At 41.3% G+C, this 18,443-nt stretch overlaps 1 protein-coding gene across 2 annotated transcripts; it reads right to left on the minus strand.

Annotated features, from left to right (window-relative positions):
- Window positions 1-246: 246 nt before the first annotated feature.
- crmp1 (collapsin response mediator protein 1) lies at window positions 247-17,839 on the minus strand. Of its 2 annotated transcripts, none has more exons than XM_055224979.1 (14): window positions 16,928-17,009; window positions 15,917-16,005; window positions 15,653-15,837; window positions 14,154-14,318; window positions 13,672-13,733; window positions 13,515-13,595; window positions 9,469-9,537; window positions 8,921-9,041; window positions 8,039-8,195; window positions 7,031-7,172; window positions 5,538-5,708; window positions 4,092-4,271; window positions 1,729-1,894; window positions 247-1,644 (listed from the first exon to the last, which is right to left on the minus strand). In XM_055224979.1, exons 1-14 carry the CDS (start codon window positions 16,967-16,969, stop codon window positions 1,553-1,555), a joined length of 1,722 nt encoding a protein of 573 aa, XP_055080954.1. In that variant the 5' UTR covers window positions 16,970-17,009; the 3' UTR covers window positions 247-1,552. The 2 variants fall into 2 exon arrangements, with proteins under 2 accessions (XP_055080954.1, XP_033823589.1); XM_033967698.2 differs by lacking the exon at window positions 16,928-17,009 and adding an exon at window positions 17,495-17,839 and having other exon boundaries at window positions 1,184-1,644.
- Between the last annotated feature and the right edge of the window lie 604 nt (window positions 17,840-18,443).

Genomic DNA, 18,443 nt, shown 5'->3' on the forward strand with positions numbered 1-18,443 from the left:
CGGGCCCCTAAGCAGCTGCTTAGCCTGTTTATAGGCTGGGTTGGCCCTGCTGCCACCCCAAACCCAACAGTAAATCACAACAATGCTGTGTTGTGATGTACTGATGGGGTCAGAAATTCAACCAGCAACCTCCCAGTGAGCAGAGAACCCTACAGCACCTCCTGCACAACTGCTCCCCTGAAACTGAAAAGAAAAACACATCTAAAGTCAAGGTATACAAGAGTTATCTTTATTGGTCATTTGTGAGTTCACTTAAATCACCAGACAATGAAACAATAAAACAAAGTATCATAAAAGACTACATGTACCAAACAAGACGATTAAATGCTCATAAAACTGCAGCGGGAGTGTTTTTTACAAGAGCAAATTATGGCAAGTGAGTGTAAGAAAAGTCTATAAGCACATCTGCTCCTGTCACACAGCACAGACACATTATGGTATAAACATTACATGAGGAAAAAAACATTTAAAGATCCATTTCGCTGGGTGATAACGTGTACTTGTTTGAACTGTGATGTGCTCGAGTCATACTTCAGGAGACATTATAAATAAATTTGCATAATGTTTCACAGTTGTGTTGGATACATCTACTCCAGACCTATACAGACAGGTATATGCATAATGTGCTGAAGCAGACAGTAAATACAACAGTGTGTTTGTAGAATACCAATGTGCCTCTGTCTCCTTCCAGTGTTTCTCTGTGGGTAAAAGTGCAACACCGATGTGCCCATGCAAAATGTGAGCCAGACACAGCTATAAATACGACTTTGGATTGAAAGAAGCACCGTGCTCTAAAGGTCCTGTATTACGTGAAATGGACTCTTGTGAGCTTAATGTTTTTAACTGCTTAAAACAGACCTGGAGTTGTGTTTTGTTTCATTCACACATGTTCGATCAACCCTTTTATCATTAGTCTGTACATCTCCAAAGCTCAAAATGCTCCGTTCCACCTTGTGATGTCAGGAAGCAGTAGTTTTCAAGTTTTCAGCAGCTATTTTTTTACCTTTACTTCAGTTCAGATTGTCCATTCCACGGCTGAAATCGTGAATCACTTCCTGTATTACGACATGACATCACAAGGTGGAACAAAGTGTTTTTAGTTTGAGAGAAGAACCGAGCCTAAATACGCAGGTTTTGTGTGTTAAACATGTGGAAATGAACTCCAGATGTGTTTTTTGATCATAAAATAGTGTAATACGGGCCCTTTAAAGCTGAATACAGTGAGACAGTCATTGGAAGTATCAGAACTCATGCTAAAAGTTCAACGATTTGTGTTTTTTATAACAGCTGCATTAGTACTATATCCGTATTATTACTAGAGCGAGAGTGCCAGCCTATTCTTACGTGGTTGAGTGAACAGGTTTGAAGTGTGCTGCTCCTCAGTGACCGTGAACACAAGGCAAAGTTATACAAACTTAATGCTCTAAGAAGTGCAATTACCTTAACAGAAACTATATAAAGATTTTCAGCCGTAGCAACTACCCTCACAAAGACAGTCACACGTTTGCACTCACATACGCTAAAAGAAAGGTGAAAATCTTTTGTTCTTCATTCAACCGAGGCTGGTGATATTGGAGCGGCCACCGGGGGGCGCTACGATGCGGTGGCCGGACCTTCGTGGGACGTTGTCATCCGCCTGCGCCCCTGCGAACAACAGATTTGCACTTAGTTAGACGTATTTCTAATGAGACCGTAGTAGAAGCAGGAGGAAGTAGCGGCGCCCCCTACCTGAGAGGCTGAAGTTGGACTGGTGGAGGTTGCGTACGGGCGGGGGTTGGTTGGTAGTTGGGGAGGTTTTGGCAGAAGGAGACGGAGTTATATATTTGGGCATGGGGGGCGCTTCGTAGACAGGACCGTCATAAATGCCACGAGTAACGGCCTTTTCGTTATTCACCTGCGCAAACGGAATATCACATTAAAATATTAAAGTGGAGGTGCGTATCCTGCGTTCACACTGCTTTAAAAAAAATAAATAAATAAAAAATACACAACTGAACCTTAATTTCCAGTGCCTTAACTTGCATATAGTATACGTTTTTTTTGTATATGGTCAATGCACAGCAGCCCGTTAGCTAGCGCACCGCGTTTCAAAACCAACAGTCACTTTTATTAAAACCTGAAAACATAAAATAAACAACTACCGGTAATTAAAATGCTAATTAATCAAAATAAAGTCTACACAATTATTTTTATATGTAGAATACTTCAGTTTGTGGCATTGTTTTTTCTTTATTATGCCTCAAAATTAGCATTAGCGTTAGCATGGAGAAGCAAACATCTCTTTCTAAACATGGAAAAGTGTTTTGGTGAATATTCCGCCATGTCCACTGTTTTATCTTTAAATATTTATTAATTTTAGCGTGACTCCACACAAAAAAACAGAGATAAAATTGTACAGGAAGTAGTGACGCTAACAGTGAGGCTGCCAGGTGCTATTTTCAGTTTATTGACATGTTTTGTATAAGCTCAGTTTTATCATTGAGGCTGTTAGTCGAGAGAATCTGTTTATGTTTTAACCAACTGGATTTCAGCGTTTTAATTATAACAAAACACACCTACTCCGTCATGTCGAATGTTTTTCCAAGGAATAAATCAACATTACAGTTTGGTTTTCCACATGTTTTAACTCACATCTGGGAACATGGATGAGTTGTGTTTATGAAATTTTAAATCCTCATCTTCAGCGGTGGAACGTAACAAAGTAAAAGTAGTAAAGGACAGTTTTTAGGTGTTTTACTTAAGTTCTTTGCCCTAAATCTTTACTTGTATTAATATGTATTGACATCTGTTTGACCTAATTCCTAAATCCGTGCGTGGACTGATGTGTGATGTCATTTATCTCTTTGAACAAATTTTCATGATACTATTTGTTGTTACGCACGGACATATCTGTTGTTTGTTAAAGAGAAGAAGAAGTAGAAGAAGAAGAAAGAAGTAGGAGAAAGAAGAAGAGGAAGAAGAAGAAGAAGAAAGAAGAAGTAGAAGAAAGTAGAAGAAAGAAGAGGAAGAAGTAGAAGAAAGAAGAAGAAAGTAGAAAGAAGAAGAAAGAAGTAGAAGACGTAGAAGAAAGAAGAAAGAAGTAGAAGAAAGAAGACTTAGAAGAAGTAGAAGAAAGAAGAAGAAAGAAGTAGAAGAAAGAAGTAGAAGACGTAGAAGAAAGAAGTAGAAGATGTAGAAGAAAGAAGAAGTAGAAGGAAGAAGAAGTAGAAGAAAGAAGAAGTAGAAGACGTAGAAGATGTAGAAGAAAGAAGACTTAGAAGAAGAAGAAGTAGAAGAAAGAGGAAAGAAGAAGTAGAAGAAAGAAGTAGAAGAAGACGTAGAAGAAAGAAGAAGTAGAAGAAGAAGAAGTAGAAGAAAGAAGAAGAGGAAGAAGGAAGAAGAAGAAGTAGTAGAAAAAAGAAGAAGAAGTCGTCACTGTGACTAGATTAAAACTGGTCTGATTATTTCGCTGGTATAAATTCTCCGTGTGCTCATTTGTCGGCTGAGGCTGAGACGACACGATCAGGGACAACTGAGCACAACTGATCCAATAAATCTGACTTTTTCAAGACAATTCAAGACAACTTCTCTATTGATTTTATATTTTTTTCTGATTTTTACTATTAGAAATCCCACAACAGTTTAACGTCGATACTTTTTACTTCACTGTATTTAAGAGCAGGTATCTGTACTTCCTACTCTGCGATATGTTTGACCTGGACTGAAAAGTAAATGTATTTTTAAAATTTTCTGTTTGAGCCCTGCAGGGAAGGCTGAGGGTTTATTTTTTTTTTATCAACTTTAAGTAATATTTAAGTAAAAGTATAAGTCAAATTTATGTAAAAAAAAAAAAACAACAACTTGTAATTTTAAAAAAAGGCCAGAAAAAAGTATAGATCTCAAAATCTGCGAGAAAATGTGTACTTTAATAATTTAACTTATTTACTTGTTTAGTATATTTTTTCATGTGATATTTTTATTTATACTTGAGTGTTTTTTGCTCTCGTATCTGTACTTTTACTTACACAATTGAATACTTCTTCCACCTCTGATTATCTCGTACACTGTCTCTTTAAATAAAAAAATAACACCTGTTTCTTCTTCCTCGTTACCTGGTTCCTGAACTTGATGCGCTGATAGGCCAGATCGGGAAAAGGCTTGCGCGGAATGAATCGTCCGGTGCCCTGCTGAGCCTGTACTTTTCCATCCTCGTACACAACTCGACCTTGACACAGGACCAGAGCCGGCCCCCCGCGGCACTCCAGACCCTCAAAGATGTTGTACTCGGAGGCCTGGTAAGAGCGGATAAGCCACACAGACGGAGGAAATGTTAAACGGGAATTATTGAGAACAAAGAAGAAACGTTTTATCAACCCCAGCGCCATTTACAACGCTGATAGCACGTAGCGTCTGGGGTCCGCGCATCAAACGGCTGCGGGGAAGGAGAAGCGGCGGTTGGGAAGATGGGGGGTGAAGGAGGCGGGCAGAGCAGTGACAGTGATTTTGGGGGGATGGGACGGAGCGGGTGGAGCGGGTGGAGGGGTATAATCCCTCAAAGCTGCTTCAGACTGGGTTAGGGCATATCAGAGTGAATGCATTAATATTAAGTGTTTTGTGCCGGGCTGAGTTTATATTTTAGATAAATAATAAAAAGAAAGTTTATGTTTTATGCAGGAAAAATCTATACAGCGGCTCGGTGCGCGTCCACTGAGTCGAGGGGTTAGCAGTTCAAGTACCACTCTCGGCGTAAACGTCTTTAGGAGAGCGGTGAGAGCCACTGACCAACGGGTTAGCGGTGCGATTCCGGCTCCTGTAGATAGTTGCTGTGATTGTGTTCTTGGGCAAAACGCTTAAGCCACCTCCTCTTGTGTCTGCGTACACTGGTGTATGAATGTGTGTGTGAAAGGGTGAGCGGTCCCTTGATGTAAAGCGCTTTGAGTGATTTGAAGGTGGGAAAGCGCTCGGTATATCGTGGTTAACCTTTCGTGGCGTCGCTGTTTAATGAATTTTGTTAGTGCACTTTTACGTGCTTTTTTTACGATGTATGAACGTGCTTTGTGTTCTGCGTCCTGATTGGCTGTTGGACCGTAGACCATTGTCCATCAGTCTCCTCCGTGCCGTGTCTCCTGTCCAGTACAGAATGTGTTCAAATTTACATAAACGTTGGATCGCAGTGTGACTCTGAAGTGCTGTACGTTTGCGATTTGTTTTCTCCCCGACAAAACCCACAACGTCGATGAAACGTTCTGCACCGACAAAGACGCCGACGAAGGTTTGAACTTTGTGTTTAAACGAGAGAGAAATGTGAGAAAATGTTAACGCCTGTGTGAGAAAAGTGTATAAAGTGTGTGGTGAGGGGTTTTACAGACAAAAACGTATAGAATAATTGTAAAAAATAAAGCTGATACTTCGCAGATTTTGTCTATTGCGGGTTATTTTTGGAACGTAACCCCCACGATAAACGAGGGACCACTGTTCTTTACCATTTCTGCTCATGTATTCTTCTTGTATTGTTATATTGTTCTATAGTACACTGTAGAACTGTGTGAAGCCCTCACCGACTGCTGGTTTTTGGCAGTGATCGTCTTGATGAGGTTAGGGTCCCAGATGACGATGTCGGCGTCGGAGCCCACCGCGACCCGGCCTTTCCGCGGATACAGGTTGAAGATTTTGGCAGCGTTAGTGGATGTGACAGCCACAAATTGGTTTTCATCCATTTTCCCAATTGCCTGAAAGACATCGTTTAAACGTGTGGTAAAAAGACGAGTAAGGACAGACGTAATGAATACTAACGGTGTAGAGCAGGTACAGATCTGAGCCAAAGAAAAGAAATGGTTTGAGAAAAGAGGTAAAGAGACGATTTTTGTTAGGAAAGATAATAAATCTTTGAACGGGAATGGGAGGCTTAGACATCGTCAATCTTCTGTTTATAACTCCATCTTCAGGCTTAAATCAAACCAGGAAAACAATATGCACTGCCTGGCCAAAAAAAAAGTCACAGCCTGGATTTAACTAAGTAAATATGTTGGTGTTGCTGCAGTTGGTCCGATCCAGGTTCAGCAGAATGAGGTCAGCTGACACCTGAATAAACTGAATGACCAGGTTATTTCATCAGTGGATTTGTTCTTCTCTGATGACACGGGCGTATTCCAAAATGACAATGACAGGATTCATCGGGCTCAAAATGTGAAAGAGGGAGCATGAACACAGAGAGAGAGAGAGAGAGAAGGAGAAGAAGGGAGAGAAAGGGAGGCTGAGAGGGAGAGAGGGGGAGAGAGAGAAAACAGAAAGAGAGAAAACAGAGAGAAAGCAGAGAAAAAAAACAGAGAGAGAAAGCAGAGAGAGAAAACAGAGAGAGAGAAAACTGAGAGAGAAGACAGAGAGAGAGAGAGAAAACAGAAAGAGACAGAGAGAGAGAGACAGAGAGAAAACAGAAAGAGAAAACAGAGAGCGAAAACAGAGAGAAAACAGAGAGAGAGAGAGAGAGAGAGAAAACAGAGAGAGAGAAAGCAGAGAGAGAAGACAGAGAGAGAAAAAACAGAGAGAGAAAGCAGAGAGAGAGAAAACAGAGAGAGAGAAAACAGAGAGAAGACAGACAGAGAGAGAAAACAGAATGAGACAGAGAGAGAGAAAACAGAGAGAAAACAGAAAGAGAAAACAGAGAGCGAAAACAGAGAGAAAGAGAGAAAACAGAGAGAGAGAGAGGGAGAGGCATCATTTTCACACATGGATTGTTCACCACAGAGTCCAGACCTTAACCCCACTGAGAATCTTTGGAGAAGTTTTGTGCAGCTTCAGACTCGACCAGCATCAATGCAACATCTGGGTGAGAAAATTAATGCAACACTGGATGGAAATAAATCTTGTGACGTTGCAGAAGCGAAATCGAAACAATGCCACAGTGAATATTAGAGTGTGTGACCTTTTTTTGACTAGGCAGTGTATGTAGATGCGTTAGTTTTCAGTGTAGTTCGCTTCTTCCTTCAGACGGACATAACCCAGTGTCCCGTGTTTTGCCTCTGAATTATGTACTTTAAATCCCCGCACTCACCACAGCCTTGTCCCACACAAATCCCATCCTCTCCTCCACGCCGTTGGTTCCTTCTGGGATCAGGGTGAAGTTGTCTTTGCCAATAGCTTTCTGGGCCAGGCTGTACACACAGTGAGCGCTGCCCACAACTTGCAGATCCCCACTGAATGAAAAAGAAAAGTCAGTAAATGTTCAAGTAAACGGTGTTATGAATATAGCTGCTGACAATCCTAAAAGTTATAAGAAGAGACGTTGCGAGCGAATGGGGTATGATTGCAGATCTTGCGTAAAGAGACGCTTCTCTGTTTTAGCCACTGGGTGTCCCTATAGAGCGTGTGCATTAAAAGTGTAAGTCTTGTCGTGGCCTAGGGCAAACAAACCAGAGCGGATTCGCAGTGGTGCAACACTACTGCAGCACGACGTCTAACGCGCTAACGACATCGCAAAAGAGAGAAGTTTTACGAAATCTCACGCAGACTTCATCTCATTATGAACAAGACACAGATGTATTTATAACTATCACAATGTTTTATCAAGCGTATTTTTCTTAATTAGACAGAGAAGTGGATTTAAGTAACACTGTAGTCATAAATGTTCTGTCCTTGTGTTTTAGAAATGTAGCGAAAGAAATACAACATTTATTTCCAGCAGAATAATAAACACAAAAAGCATTATCGCTACACTGGAGTGACGGGAAAAGGCCGGAGCTTCAGGCAGGAGCGGAGGAGACGAGAAGGGAGTACAAGAAGAGGAGGAGGAGGAGGAGGAGGAAGAGGAGGAGGAACGTGGTATCCAAGGCAACAGATGATGAAGGAGTGTAGTTCTGCGGCTATTTATGGAATTGAGGCCAGTCAAAAGTGAGTAGCAGGGCGTTAAGTTCATGTGAGTAAGTCTGCAGGTTTGCTCACTTTCCCTGTGCGAGTGCGTTGTTTTTTTTTTAATTAAATTGACAGAACCGATATATGTTTGAAACTAGTTAAGGTTTTTGTGCGTTTATACACTAGTCCAGGAAATGTCTGTGTGCGATACCAGGCCAGCAGCGTGCTCAGATGATCCGGGGTGGTCGGATCTGTGCTCAGAGGAGGTGAAGTGACATAAGCCGCTGCCTTTGCCCAGTTCTTGCTCCAGTAATGAGACCCGTCAGTAGCGAGACCGGCTGTGATTGGCTCCCCGAACACCACGGAACCTAGATAGAGACAGGAACCACACAAAAAAAAAAAAATCACCTAAAAAGCCCATATTACACTGTTTTAATGCTGTTTCCTCATCACAAATATCCCTGGAGTTGTGTCTGCGTATTTATATTTAGGCTGAGTTCTTCTTTCAAACAGAAAACACCCCGTTCTACCTTGTGATGTCATCATGTGGTGATACAGGAAGTGTTTTTAAACTACATACACCTTTACATACTAGAATCATTTGGATAATTTCAGCCCTGGAATTGCCGATCTTGACTGAACTAAATATAAAATGTAGCTGTTAACTTGAAAACTATCACTACATGACATCACAAGGTGGAACAGAGCATTTTGAGCTTTGGAGATGTAGAAATAATAATAAAAATCAAGCTAACATACATGAACATTCACACAGACAGTGGTAGCTCCTTCTTCTTTGAACCACTCGAGGAAAAACTAAAACTAAAACACAACTCCGCTCACATCAGACCATCTTTCCCACAATCAGGGAATAATTTAGCTCCATAAAATGTCTTTATAAAAAATCTTTATAAATGAAAAATAGATATTTATACAACTGTACACTGTAACTATAGTGTGAATGAAACAAAACACAACTCCAAGCATGTTTTTGAGGAGGTAACAACATTATAACATGGCTTAAAGTTCATAAGAGTCAATTTTGTGTAATATAGGACCTTTAAACTAAATAAACATGTGTACTCTCGCAGACCTTTCCTCCGGGCTTGCGTGATGGCCTCCGCTGCACTCTTGCTCATGACTTTCGTGATGTAAACTGGACAGTTCACGCGGTGGCCCAGAGTAACGGCACGAAACACCGCTTCAGCCTCCACCTTAACAGAAACACGAGGTTAGAAATCTGACACGGTTTATTTTCATTTTGTTAAATTTACACTGGACACATCACCTCATTCAGTGTTTTTTCTTTGTCTTTACTTTAACTACTTTCTACATTTTATATACACACAGAAGGCATCAAATATATGGAGTAAGATTTATGTAGTAAAGAAAACGACAGAGCAAAAGGAGGCTACTTTGAGGATTTGACTATAAAATAAAAAAATAAAAAACATTTGCAGAGTTATTTAACGTGTTTTCTTTGCTACATAATTCCATATATCTCCCTTCATACATTTGATGACTTCTATATGTTTATAAAATGTACAAAGTAGTAAAAATTAAGAAAAAAAAAACTTGAATGAGAGGATGTGTCCAAACTTTTAACTCGTAGTGTATGTATTTTTAAAAATCAAAACTTACCTCTTCCGGTCGGCTCAGAGGGTGCCCTTCAGGACCAGTGATTCCCATGCCAAGAATTTTACTCTGCTCCTGAAACAGTGTGTAATAATTGGTACATGATAGTTCATTTGCTTCCATCTATTTATTTAGGTTTATGAGGGTAGTTTCTGTCAGTGTTATATGTCACACCCTGGAAAAAAATCAGCCAATTACATTAAAAGTTAGTAACACATCACATACCATAGACTGTTTATATCACATGTGTCAAACTCAAGGCCCGGGGACCAAATGCAGCCCACCACGTCATTTTATGTGGCCCGCGACTGTCTTAAAAACTGTCAATTTATCAGGAGATACGCAGTTACACAGTCATACTTTTTACATCTAGGCAAATTTGAGTGCAACCATTTTTCTGATGTGGCCCTCGGTGAAATTGAGTTAGTTTATATAAATGGACATAGCTAACCTGCTAGCGACCGCGTTCCAAATGAGAAGTGATGGCACATTTCTGGCTCCATCGACTCCAGTTCACTTTCTATTGGAAAAACTGTCAGCCCTTTCTCCGTAACTGTTGCTGTCAGGCTCGTCATTTTGATCTTAAAATGTTCGTATTATCTCGCTTTGGATTTTTTTATTTGGCTGTTTTGTCCATAATTTAAACACGTATAACACACTTATTTGATGCACCAAAGGAAAAATACGGATGGATATGTAAAATAGAGGTAGTTGTGTGAAAAGGAGTAAAAGTACATGCTGATACTTCCTTTAACATGATTTTTATGGCAAAAAAAAAGAAAAAAAAAAGTCTAGGTGAGCGATAATGGTCTATAATGTGCTCAGTCCTTAAAAGCTTAAGATCTGAACATTAATAACAGACCAATGAGGTTCATTTTTTCCCCGAGGTCACTCCCGCTGACGTTAGGAACAGGTTTGATTGACAGCGTTGCTAGGACACTAAACGGGAAGAGGTGTTACCTTCAACATCCTCGCTCCTGATTGGCTCTTTGGTCGCCATGAAACTCACGCTCAGAAATCCAAATATTCACTCGAAATTACAACAGATTACAACCTTATTTTACACTCCAAATTCGCCGCTATAACCGCTAGCCTCGACGAGCTTCATTTGACGTCACACGCACTCAATCCACTTCTTTATACAGTTTATGACACACACTCAGAAAACAAACTTAGTCGATTTGCCTAAAACTATCTCTGCAATGCACTACTCAATCTGTTGCATTAATTACCAAAATAAGTCAACTTTTTTCCCCAGTCGATTGTCTCTATAATAAACATTCATCATTCCATTTGCAAAGGGCACAGGATAAACAGCGGTGTTGGAGAACGAGCCCGCACTCTCGCATCTCTCTCGTCTCGTTTGTCCTCGGCCTCAGATAAGCTAAAGGCTGTTCATCTTGCTCTCTGAATTACTGATTGAGCAGCGCATCATTGTAATTCACTTGCTCTCATTAGAATCTATTGGCCTCATTTATCCACATATAGATCATAGTCTTGGGGCTAATTGTCACCTTAATCAGGATCATTATTTCACACTGACCGCCACCTCCCTTCATCACAGCTGCCGGCGTCGCTCGCACCCTCACCTTTACCACCGCGTGCGCCCATGCCTCATCGTCGACATTAGTCTAATAACCTCGTCCTCACGTAAACCTGTCACCTCCACCAGCTGCACCACCATTTGTTCTCCCCCTGCGCCTGGAGCTGACAGAATACAGATCACCGAAAAACTTCCAACTGATAATTATGTTGTTTTTTTTTATCGTTAATGTCGTTTGAACTCAGGTTGGCAGGTAATAAAAGCGTTCAGTATGTGCGACTACATGTTTAGGCTTCAGGGAAACTTAACAAAAGGTTCGCAATGGAACTTTTCAGGAGAGTCGGAGATCTCCTTTCCTGTTTCCTCACCCATGTCCAGGATGTTCCCCACTATGGCTTTAAACGTATCCTATCCTATCTATCCTGCATTTATTCAAATTAGTGGTTTAAAGATTTTAGATGTGATGACGTCATATTCTCAGATGAGGGCAAGACCCAGTTTCCCCTATTCATTACATCATAGTTCGCCATAAAATACATATATTTTTTAATGATCTTTTATTATGTTTTGTTGTTTTTTGCATAATTGGTACAGTAAAATATAATAACAATTAAATCAATATACAAAGTACATATACATAAATAAGATGACGTATAATAAAATAATGAATACAATAAAAAATAAATAATAAAAAAATATAAATAATTGAAAAAATAAATTAATAAAAAATATATAATAAAGAAATAATAAAAATAATAAATAAATACATAAATAAATAAATAAAAACATTCTCCGGAATTATTGAGATAGATAGATAGAGATATAGATAGATGGATATAGAGATATAGAGATATAGAGATATAGATAGATAGATAGATAGATAGATAGATAGATAGATAGATAGATAGATAGATAAAGGGGAGGAGGGACATGTACTCTATACTTGGATATTCACCGGTTTATCAAAGTACTCCAGAAAGATATCCCATGTCAAGTGAAAAATGTCCACTTTCCCTCCAAGTTCAAATTCATTTTTTTTTCTAGCTGGACATGTTTCATTATGTCACAATAGATTAATGTAAATGCCATGAAATATCTTAAAGGTAAATCCACAAATGTTGAAATTGATCATTTCTATTTGGACTACGACCCAAGAACTCACTGTATTAAACAAGAATCTGCATTTGAACAGCATTAATTCAGTCTGCCCCCATCTGTATTAAATATTATTGGCCTGTAGAATGTTGTGATGTCGCCTGAAATCTGAAATCTACTCCTGTTTTGCAAATCCGCGGCATCAGATCCAGTGCAGCGCTCCCTACTGTAACTGTAACATTGACTTTTCACATATTTCGGGCATGTCCAGACCTTTTTTTTTTAAATTAATGGCAGCAAAACCTCAAACCTCGAAACCCAAACAGAGCAGAGAGCCAATTGAGGGTCGCAGACGGAGTGTCAATATTGTGAATAATTCAAATATGTGCCAATTCAAGCTTCTCATCATTGCAAAAGAAAAATAAAATCTGTCAACTGGACAAAAAGTCGTGGGAGTTTTTTTTTTCTTTTTCTTTTGATATGGATCAGACGTGGATGACTGAGGGATTACACAAATATCTCTGCACCATTACGTACGAGTTCCTCCATAACGTGGCCCCCACCCGCCTCTCTGAGCTCCTCCACCCCCCCCACACACACCCACCTTCTGTCTCCCCCCATCAGGACTAAACATAAGACCTGGGGGGGCAGGGCCTTCTCCGCTGCTGCCCCTGCCCCCCGTTTCTTCCATTTGTCTTTTGTTGTCTTGAATTGTGTGAAGTGTCTTTGAGTGTCATGAAAAGTGCTATAAAAAAAGAGTTATTTATGTATTATTAAATATTTGATGTTGGCTTTATCAAGGTAGTAAAAAGTACTGCTTAATATGATATGGGACAATTCATCTAGAAGCCTCAAGGCCAAGAAAAATGAGTCTGAGGGCCGAATTTGGTCCCTGGGCCATAGTTTGGACATGCCTGAATATAATTATGTAGTAAGTGGATTGTCACATATAGATAAATGTGGGAATAGGTTACTTGTTTATTATACTAATCACTTTTTGCTTAAATGCAGATATTTCAGAATAATAAAATAAAATAATAAAAATCTCTATATTATTATTATTATTATTATTATTTTTTTTTTTTTTTTTATTATTTTTTTTGTATTAATTTATTTGTTTATTTATTCTATGCATTATTTATTTATTTATTTTTGTTTATTCTATGCATTATTTTATTTATTTATTTGTTTATTTATTCTATGCATTATTTTATTTTATTATTTATTTATTTGTTTGTTTTTTTATTCTATGTATTTTATTTATTTATTTTATTTCTTTCTTCTTCTTTTTTTTTTTTTACTTTTTTTTTATTCATTTATTTTCCCCACTTGACAGAATTGAATTTTCCTGTTACTCTAGATCATACCCGGACGACTGAGGGATTACGCAGATAAATATTTGACTGAAACTTACTTGTGCGATCAGATCTCCATTTTCCGCGTGAACTAGAACAACAGCTCCCATTTTCTTGAGAAAGGAGAAGGCCTGATACAGCTAGAACAGGGAAAAACAGATACTGTATGGAAATCGCGTACGCAAATGACGTTGATATTGGCGATGAACGTCTTACTTCTGAGTCTGTCATCTGGAGCACGTCCTTATAGGCCATGAACACTTGGAACGAGTTGATCCCTAAGACGGAAAAAAACGAGTGTTCACATAAGACAAAGAGCAAAGTCATTCTGTACAACTTTAAATCACTTGTACAGAAACCACACAGATTACAGCCCTTCTTGGCACAGAAATACTGCACATTAGCGGGAAAGAGCACATCCAAGTGAAACAGCGGAAAGATGAAACTGGGCACACGGGCGCTTTTCCTGTTTCACAAGTGAAGTGATTTCTGACTTAGAACAGATTACAACCCTATTTTACAGCCAGCAAACCATGACGCCACTGTTATGAAACAAAAGGTTTTTTCTGCTGTAAGAGGATTCAGCACATTTTCTGCCAAATTGCTTCTAAATCGGTCCCAAACGCTCCGCAGCTCTGCTCCAAAACACAACTTAAGAATTATACACAAACTTTAGCCCCGGGAAGAGTGAAAAGCACCTTTGTCCTGCACCAGAAGCTCCAGTTCATCCTTGACTGTCTCGTCCCAGTGCGGGATGTCCACGTGCAGAGAGTAATCGCAGCAGGCCTTCTTATCTGCCGCCTCCTGACAGCGCTCAAACGCCCCCAGCAAACTCTCACCCGGCTGAGGGCTCACGTGGTCAACTGCGACGTGGAACACAGGCCGTCAAGGTTATTACGGAACAGATATAATCCCACGCAGATAATAACAATGGAAACACAGGTACAGATAACAGACACGTGTGTACAGCCGGAAATGTGTGTGGTACTTTACATCACAGGTGTATGAGGTTATACAGGGAGAAAAGTGAATAATTAAAAGTGGAATTACAAAAACAGGATGATATTCTACTTTGTTTTGTGGAAATATAATGATCCTTAACCCAACGTGAAGTCTGGAAATCACCAAGAGACATGTTCATTCTTTTACAGTGTCAAATTTGATTGTACAGTTGTCCCTCGCTATATCACGGTTCACCTTTCGCGGTCTCGCTGTTTTTTTTTTACATCGTATGAACGTGCATCGTGTTCTGCGTCCTGATTGGCTGTTGGACCGTAGACCATTGTCCGTCAGTCTCCTCCGTGCCGTGTCTCCTGTACAGTCCAGAATGTGTTCAGGCAAATTTACATAAACGTTGGATCGCGGTGTGACTCTGAAGTGCTGTACGTTTGCAATTTGTTTTCTCCCCGACAAAACCCACAACGTCGATGAAACGTTCTGCACCGATAAAGACGCCTACGAAGGTTTGAACTTTGTGTTTAAACAAGAGAGAAATGTGAGAAAATGTTAACACCTGTGTGAGAAAAGTGTATAAAGTGTGTGGTGAGGGGTTTTACAGACAAAAACATGTAGAATAATTGTAAAAAAATAAAGCTGATACTTCACGAATCACCTATTCCGGGTTATTTTTAGAACGTAACCCCTGCAAGAAACGAGGGACCACTGTATTCCAGTATCTTAAAAACCATCTATCTCCATGGAGACTGTTCTCAAGTGTGGTTTTAACTTTCTATTTCCAAAAAAACTTACATACTGTAGCTGTAAAAAAAGATGGTTTTGGGATATTTAATGCATTTTTATTTATTTATTCATTCATAAACAAGAGAGAAATGTGATAAAATGTTAACGCCTGTGTGAGAAAAGTGTATAAAGTGTGTGGTGAGGGGTTTTACAGACAAAAACATATAGAATAATTGTAAAAAATAAAGCTGATACTTCACGGATTTCATTTATTGCGATAAACGTAACCCCTGCGATAAACGAGGGACCGCTGTAAATCAATTATTCACTTTTAATGAAGCTGAAGATGTGGAGTGCTTAATGTTCTAATCTGTTCACTAATATGTCCTTGTTGTTTCCTCTGGTTGAAACACACGCCGCAGATACACTGTGTTCATAATCATTGTACACATAGACTCTATACACACATATATCTTTACACAGTCTATGGTCGTCCCTCTGAGATGTTCACACTCACTGATCATCGTGGTGCCTCCACTGAGCGCCGCCCTGGTGCCCTGCAGAAAGTCATCCACAGGAAACGTGTCCATGAAGGGCTTCATGAAGCAGGTGTTGACGTCGATTCCTCCTGGTATCACCAAGCGGCCGTTAGCCTCGATCACCTTCACGTCTCCTGGGACAATCAGGTTCTCTCCCACCTCTCTGTCGTTAAGTCAAAAAGCACATTATAGTGACTAGGGACATGTGAATAGTTTGCAACAGTAGAATTGAAGATACTCACTTGATCAGACCATCTTCCACAAACACATCAGCAAACATGGACAGGTCATCGTTCACCACACGTCCGCCTTTGATCAGCAGCTTTTCACCCTGAACAGTTTAGATAAAGGTGAGTTTAGACAGTCGAGGTGAGTTTTTTCAGCACCACAGGTCTGTTCACATGTGGTAAAGGTCAATACTCTGTCTCTTTCAAGATGGAAATGCAAACAGAAGCAACAGAAGCGTCCAAACTCTAATCACAAATCATTTCTCACATCCTACAGACTGTAAACACGGCACTAAAGCAGAGACCCTCTAAGAGCAGGACTAAAGCCTCTGCTGCACTGTCACATGAACAAAGAGAAACTTTTACAGCAGGTTTGAATGTAAAACTGCATTTTGCAGAGATCTAATTTTGTTTAAGAAAAACAAAATTCAGTTAAGATTTAGCATGAGCTGTTTTACAAAAGTGTTAATTTTCAATAAAGAAATGTGTCAAAGTGAAGTATAACACTATTGCACATGAAACACAGCATGGAGCGTGTGCACCCTCCTCCTCCTCCTCCTCCTCCTCCTCCTCCATCATGGAGGACTGACTTGCAAATGTTATGTTTCTATGGCAACCTGGAGCCATTCATTGTTTGATAATTGGATTCATTCTTAGCATAGACATTATTGTGTTTGTGTTATGGTCTATTGTAACGTGAACTGCTCTTTGTTGTGCACTTCACTAAACACATTCAGCACAACGCGTTTGGAGCAGTTACGTTACAGCTCTCCTCTTTTCTTTAGCTTATCACTTCTGTTTGTTTTCTGCTCTGCTCCTCGTTTCATCGCCACATCAAATAATAAAAATAATCGCACTGACAGGCTCCGTGTGTCGCTTTAGAGAGTAGAGCAGAGTAGATGTGTGGCCTCTTTGTCTTCACTGTGAACAGGAGAAGCCTTATGCTCTTTGCCTCCACTCTCCACGCTAAGATTTTAATCCCTTGTGTCGGGATTTGTGGCTAACCAGGCTAACCGGCTCTCTTACCGTCCGATGGGGGATGCAGTTCTGCACAGTGCTCCCCGACATCCCTCCGCCCTGTCGGGGCTGGAGCCTCTGACATGCGCTCACACTGCGCCCTGTGCGGAGATAAACCCTCTGTCCCCAAATGGAGCGGACCAGACTCCGACTGGAGCTCAGAGCTGGGCAAAGTGTGTTTTGAGTGAGAGCAGCAGGTTTGAAGCAGGAAGAGCCCAGGTGACAGCTCAGTGCATGTGCGCGTGCGCGGGGTGCAGGGGGAGGAAAGAGCGCCCCCAAAGCCCCACAGCCCCAAACACACAGCTCACACACGAGGAGGAGGAGGAGGAGGAGGAGGCCTGGGTCAAAACACAAACAAGAGGCGCTGTGCTTTGTGCTTTCAGCACCACGTCACACCGGACAGCTCCACATGGATCACCCATAATGCACTGGGGTATTACAGATACAGGACGGTGCATCAGAATGTGACAGGTGCATCGATCAACGCCCCCTAACTCACATCCATCTGATCAGCTGAAGCTGTGGCAGAGCCGTGTTTAGTGTCACTGTGCAGTGAACAGCCTGTGTGTTTCATACCTGTCCAAGTAAAGTGTTCTGTGCAGCTGAAGCTCTCACTCCGGTGGCACCTCCTTCGTTCTCCACCTGTGTGTTGGCCGGTGGGGCCTCCGGGGCGTTAACGGGGCTCTTTCCGTGTGACTCCCCGGTGTCCAGGAGCCTCTCGCGGCTGCCGCTCCTCGGGGTCCGGCTGCCCTTCCTCCCCACCGCAAACTCGTCAAAGTCTATTGTCTTACTGTCAAACGCGCCCTCCATGGGGCTGAACATGCCGTAGCTCTTTCTCTGCCTCGGCCCGGTGCTGATGGGCCCCGCCAGGTACACGGGCAGCTCGTCCTCGCGGTTCCACTCCCTCCTGCAGTCCGACATGACTCTGCTGCACAGACCCGCTCCTCACAAACTGACGACGGGACTCCTCTGTAGGGCGTTTCAGGGGCCGCGGCTCAGCCTCCTCTTCTCCTCTTCTCCTCTTCTCCTCTTCTCCTCTTCTCCTCTTCTCTCACGCGCTGCTCCACAGTGTTGTCCTCGCGCGCGCTCGAGCTCGTGCTGATGCAGTTCAGTTTTAAAGGAGGCGTTGCCTCAAACTGCAGATATCTGTGTCAGATGCGCACGGGCCCGGGAGCAGCCCAAACTGAGGGCGCAGTGCACATCCTGCTCTCAGTGGGTCAGAGCGTCAGAGGATTAGATTAAAGCCCGCACATTTTAACCCACATCTGGGGCTCAGAGCCGCTGGAGCAGAGCTGAGCCTCAGACATGAGCCGCACCTCCACAGAAAGAAACATCTGAAACTCTGCGTGAGAGCAGCGGTAAATACAGTGAAAAAACACGATTCAAACCTTGGCTTTATATTTGTAACTCACACAACCAGGGCTGGAGTCAGAACGACGCCCCCGTGCGGCCGCCATGTGTAATACTGTCCTTTCAGCACGTGCGCAGGGGACAGCTCCAGAGAAAAGACTTTAAACCATCAAAG

The sequence above is a fragment of the Periophthalmus magnuspinnatus genome, chromosome 1 (genome assembly GCF_009829125.3).
Source record: "Periophthalmus magnuspinnatus isolate fPerMag1 chromosome 1, fPerMag1.2.pri, whole genome shotgun sequence".
In the NCBI taxonomy this organism is placed as follows: domain Eukaryota; kingdom Metazoa; phylum Chordata; class Actinopteri; order Gobiiformes; family Gobiidae; genus Periophthalmus; species Periophthalmus magnuspinnatus.